Here is a 6,000-nt window from a genome sequence, read left to right as displayed (position 1 = left end):
GAGGATCAAAAGGATTGTGAGCTTATAAAGTGATGTTAACAAATAATTCCAAATGTAGTTTTAAACCAATCTTTGTAAACCTGCAAAATCTGTATGAGAAACTCAAGTATATACATGTGAAGACATTGTGCTTGTGTAGAGGAGATTTGTATTTGTAAAAAGACCGTGTGATTTTAAAATCTGACCAAATGAAATGAGTGGTGAGGTAACACAAAGACACCGTGGAAGAACTGCTTTTGTCAATGTCTGTGTATAGATACAAAGCAGACAACTGTGTAAAACTTGGTGTTTAAAGTTCCCACACAGTGTGTGACACTGAATTTACAAGCACAATTTTGACGCCATCCTTACACCTTAAAATGATTGGACAAAGACGGTCCAATCACAAAGCAGAGTCCAATTAGAGGGCAGGTGGTTCTGGTGACCCTAATTTGAGCCTATATAGGTGTCGGGGGAGTGGCTGAACGAGCCCGATGGCTGGGCGCAGGGCCCCCTGGGGGTCGGGCTGTCCAACCTCGCGCGAGGACAGCTGGACAGTTTTCCTATTGGTATTTCCATGATGTTACAAACTTATATCTTAATATATCTAGAAGATATGTTTATATGATAATAATATATCTCCTTATAGGTGAGGTATATGACATCATTCTTGATATAGTGACATCTATGTCATATATTACATTTCTGTGTGGCAAGCTGCACTAAGACATTTGACTTGAACTGTATATTGTAATATAGCCCAGTGAATAAGTGATATTTTAGGAAAACATGGTCAAAGTTCTAACACTTGAGATGAATGTACGTTAACCTGCTCCCAGCAAGTCAAAAGCCAGGGCTTCAGCCTCCCTGAAATTGATGTCACATTATTCACATATGCCCACAAACAGCTGATGATTCCGAAATGTAAATATGTCCTTTTATTTTCTCAAGAATATATGATTGTATTTTTTTCTTCATAGGCGACTCATGTTGAATAATTTGATGATATTTTGTTGAGTAGGGGAATGGCTGGGCGCAAAGCAAAGTGAACTAAGCATTACACTGTTATGGCATTCATACTATTTTCCCAAAGTTGGCAGGTCTGGAACTGGAATAACCTTGCTGATCCCTTCACTTTCCATATGGTGCCATCACCAGATCCAGCTTTTAATTTGTCCAGTTCTTTGGTTATGGGTCTGTGTGTTCAGTAGTTTTAGGACTTTTTACTACCTTTACACTAGTTCTACTGTACGAGTGTAATATTATATCGTTTGTACGTTTTCTTTCATGTTTTTAGTCATTGCAGAAACCTGACACTCTGAGTCAGGCCTGAGATTTGGCTCTTAGGTAGCCTTTAATGTGCTTCCATCATTACAGGCAGAAATAACAAAGTCAGTGCTACCAACTTAAATGCGTGAGACTATTTAAAGCTAACCGTGCACCCTCTCAGTCAATAATTCAGATGCTCTGGGCAGCATCAGTGCTGTTTTTGATATCTACAGTAAAGTAAATAGAATGTGGTGTGGACGTGATGCCCTGCGTGGAGCACTGGATGCCTCCCTGGTGGTGCCCATTGGCTCCCTGGGGCCCTATTAACCCTAATGAGCATTCCTGAGAGACTTCCTGCAGAGGGCGACACAGTTTTCACTGCTGCATAGTAAGACAGCACACTTGTTATTAATCACTTCATGGAAGTTGAACCTTCTAATGAGTTTATTTTTACAGTGTCTCTGACATATGATGGGGAAATTCTTATAGTAGGGGTAGTTTGTGGCGCTGGGAAAATGTGCTTATTTACTTTCATTCTGAGTGTTAGAGGGAGAGATGTATGACACTATCATATCTGTGCATCCAGTACGTAGCCGTAGTCAGGACATAGTTAGCCTAGCTTAGCATAAAGAATGGAAACAGAGGGAAACAGCTAGCCTGGTTCTGCCCAGCGTCGAAAAATACACCCACCAACACCTCTAAAGCTCATGTTGTATCTCATTTGTTTCATCCTTACGAAAACATAACGTAGGCTAATAATGACAATTTGCCTTCCTGGGGGGGTCATGTAGTGCAACTACTTAATGAACAGCAGTTTGTTGCCTGTTAGTGTCACTGCCTGACTGTTGTTTGCCAAGAAAGTTCCAGCACTAAACTCCCCTTAAAACCTCAAATAGACTTTTTTTTTATTAATGACATCAATAACACATGTAGCTGCAGAATTAAGTTTATTAATCACTTATTTATATTTCATAACTCATTAGAAAGTGAGAGAATCATGAGTATTTATTTATTTTACTTACTATTAATGACTCACTGAGCGGATTTTTCACAATCTGGCAACCCAAAGGTCTAACTCCATAAAGCATGTTATTAGTTACAGTTTATAAACCCTTTATAAAGGGAGGCGTTATGTGTAATACAGGCTAATTGTATAAAAAGAAGTAAACAAATTAACCTTGGTATGATAAAAACAAAAATTACAGCTGTTAAATATTTGAATACACAGCCTTTTAGGCTTTATAGTTGGTTATATTTCCATATGCTGATCGACCGGTGGTATGTCTTACTTCAATAAAAATGTCATTTTATTTTTATTGCTGGTATCCATTCTGCATCATTTATTGCACAAACACTCAGCGCATCGTTATTTTCAGGACTGAGCCCCCAGCAGCAGACACGCATGCGTCCTGGCGCTCCGGGCGGGCGGCGGGATGCGGTGCCGCCGCCGTGGCTCAGTGCGCTACGAGCATCCAGAGCGCACGGTTACAATGAGCTTCTCCATCGGTCCGACTGAGAGCCAGCGTCAGTACCGACCTCCGAGCAGCAGACACACCGCCGCCGCCCCCAACCGACACCAGCTCCGCCCGCCCGCAGCAGGATGCCCGGGGGAAAGAGAGGGCTTGTGGCACCGCAGAACACCTTTCTGGAGAACATCGTCCGGCGTTCAAGTGGTGAGTCCGCGCCGGAGCGAGGCTTGTTTTGGGGTTTGGTGCCACCAGACTGCTCGGACCCGGACTCGGCTGGAATAGGCTACTGCGTGTTTTTTGGGGGTTTAACTGCGGAGGTTTGGCGGAGGATGAACCGGCAGAAATTCACTTTTATACCCGCATTTATTTGCAGTGCCGGAGTTAAGCCTCTCTCTCAGGCTGCGTGTGTTTATGATGTTATACACCGCGATAAGTCATGTTAAACTGACAGAAGTGATGTACAGAAGATACTGTCTCCTGGAGAAGCGTGAATTCCTGCTCTGAAACAAACAGAAGTGATCTCTGTTCCTGTCCGTGGCTGTGCGCCTGAATCTGCCCCCCCCCCCCCCCCCGGAGCCACAGTTTACGCACCGTGTTATTCCCCACGACAATATCCTGCCTTCGACTTTCCCAGATGAAATGATGTAAATGGCCTCTCCAGCTCATTGTGTGTGTTACCGCGTCATTAGCTGCAGATGAAAAGTTTATTTCGGTCATTAACTCGCCCGTTTGTGTTGAATAAACACTGACACCTGCTCAGCAGACACAGCGGGAGCCGGCGGATCGTTAACTGTCAGCTCTGCCTCATCCGCAGGTTATCGCTCTCATTAGGAGTATTTTTAGCAACCTGGGCCATGATTGAAGCGAATGAGCCTGCGTTAGTTTTTGATGTATGTTGCGTCATTATGTAGTAATGTAGCTGCGGGTTGTTTAGTAAAAGGAGAGATCAGCTGCCGTGGTGTCCACCTCCAGGCGCACTTTCATTATTGGTGGTTTTTGCGTCTTTTCTTCCTCTATCTGCGGTAGAAACTGCGCCTGGACTTGGCACCGGCCTGAGAAACCCGGGCTCCCTCCTCTGATCAGGTGGATTTTTTTTCTTTTTTTTCTTTCATCTTCCCAGTAAAGTGAGTGGAAACTGTGTGAGTGGATGGGTGGAGATCTAAGGTCAAGAAGACTGTTCCAGAAATGTGTTTCTCTGGCTACTGTCATCCCGGGGTTTGCGCCTCCGGTACAGCCGCGGGACTGTGGCGCGGCCCCTCAGGAGGCTCAGCGCTAATTGGAGAGCCATTGGTTGCAGTTGGTGTAGTGTGTGTGTGTGTGTGTGTGTGTGTGTTTGTGTGTTTCTTTTCTGCTTGAGAAGTCACACACGCAGCTGACTGGAATGATGCGGAGAGCAGACGATGTGGAGATTGTTGCGGGACTGTTCAGTGGCCCCAGATCAGATCAGATGCTGCAGCAGTGAAACACTTCATCTACAGGGTTACACGTTTTCTGTCATTCACTATCAGATACAAGGCTGCAGATAATAAATAGGCTGTAATTGATATTTACATTTTTCGTTTATTAAAAGAAAATGTTATTGTTGCTTTAATGACAAAATAAAAATGTAATGAAAATGGCAATAAGAGGCAGTTTATTGGCCCTTGACCTTTCATGGCCATCCGGATTGATCCAGATACCAAATGTGACGTTTGATACACTGAAGCATGGTTTTGGTTTGAAAACCTGCTGGTGTGGATGTGGATTCTTGATCCAAAACCATAATCATCATATCAACAAGTAAACCTTCACAGAGAAGCCCAGGTTTACTCACAGGGGCCAAAAATTAGCTGTGGGCCCCTATTGACACCTTATTTGTGGTAATTTAGTTAACACAAATTTAATTAGGAATATGCCCCATGAAATATTGACTCAAGTTCACAACACAGGTCTTAACAGTTCACTTGATATTGAGCTTTACTGATGCACATTCACACACCAAGTTGTAATGAATCACTTGACCACAAACCAACAGACACAGTGGGAACGAGGTCTCTGGGGCCTCAGAGGGCAAGCAGACAGTACATCCAGCCTTTGTCACAGGAGCATATAGATAGTTAGATAGATAAAAATACTTTATTAATCCCTGTACCATTGCATGTGATAGAAAATAAAACTTAATTTCTCTGTAGTGGCAGCATCGCTTACACCTGACACATAAAATACAATAATATGATTCTATATTATAATGTGTTGCAATAATATCGTATACTGCGATATTTGGGTTGGACTGTATCGAGATATTACATTTTTGATATTACCCAAACCTACTCATAAGTTCAGGTGATACTATATTTGCTTTCAAATATTGATACTCTGCCTATATCAGTAACAGGCTGTAAATTCATTTTAATAACCCATCATAATAAGTGAAAATACACATGTTATTATTTAGGTATTTGAGTTTTGTTCCCTCATAAAAACAAGTTAGGGATCAGAGGAGCTGCACAATGACCAACCAGAAAGTGTCAGATTTGAGCTAATTGAAGGACTTTATTTGTTTTTTACCAACTATAATTCAGAATGGTTATCAGCTAATTCTTATGTCAGTCAACTGATCAATCAGGACTAATCACATCAATTTGTTCACAGGTTGTGCAGGGAGGTGGCAAGAATGCAAATCAATGCACAGGGTACATTATTTTATTTGAAATGAATCCTAACCTGCTGTAGACGGTGGATCGTCTGAGCTGCAGGTTTAAGTGTGATAGCAAACAAAAAAGATAATCAATTCATCATTATTAGATACAGAGCAATTACTATTGAGCACAAAAAGCAAATCATTGTGTATTGTAATTGTCTGAGTTATGAATTCAGTTTTGATCTGCTTGTATTGAAGAAGTCCTGAAGTGGCTGCAGTGAGTCAATATTTTCAGCAAATGGTTCGAGTGTGTTTGTTTTTCTCTGATCACAGCTGCAGAGAAACAGGTCGGAGACCTGTTGTTGTTTTAAATTAAAAGGTCTCACGTAGCCCATCATAGATTTTCCTGGCAATTGAATCAGAGCTGTTAAAGCTAAAATAATCCCATCAGTGGGTTTCAGTGGGGACCTGATGGTCTGAATGCTGGATCAGAGGCTCTTCCACTGGTCTTGAAGCAGCTTGTGTTGTTATCCACCGTACTGGTTGAAGCTTGCTTCAGCTAAGTAATTGATTGTGATGAAAGAGGAGAGCGGAGAAGGTCAAGATGATTCTGGAGATTTTTTTTGTGTGTGTGTGTGTGTGTGTGTTGTATTCAGTCTTACT

General features: G+C 42.2%; 1 protein-coding gene across 1 annotated transcript in view; it reads left to right on the top strand.

Moving 5' to 3' along the window:
• Positions 1-2,647: 2,647 nt before the first annotated feature.
• Positions 2,648-6,000, top strand: part of LOC139632957 (voltage-gated delayed rectifier potassium channel KCNH5-like) — a 136,931-nt gene continuing 133,578 nt past the window's right edge. Inside the window, exon 1 of the mRNA XM_071498259.1 lies at positions 2,648-2,921. Within this exon, the coding sequence (XP_071354360.1) occupies positions 2,849-2,921 (73 nt within the window). The 5' untranslated portion in view covers positions 2,648-2,848. The remainder of the gene's footprint in view (positions 2,922-6,000) is intronic.

The sequence above is a fragment of the Trachinotus anak genome, unplaced genomic scaffold (assembly GCF_046630095.1).
Source record: "Trachinotus anak isolate AG129_WGS33_773 ecotype Australia unplaced genomic scaffold, CSIRO_AGI_Tana_v1 ptg000015l, whole genome shotgun sequence".
Taxonomy (NCBI): Eukaryota; Metazoa; Chordata; class Actinopteri; order Carangiformes; family Carangidae; genus Trachinotus; species Trachinotus anak.
The sequence above is the reverse complement of the archived record's forward strand: the minus strand, read 5'-3'. Positions and strand labels throughout refer to the sequence as shown.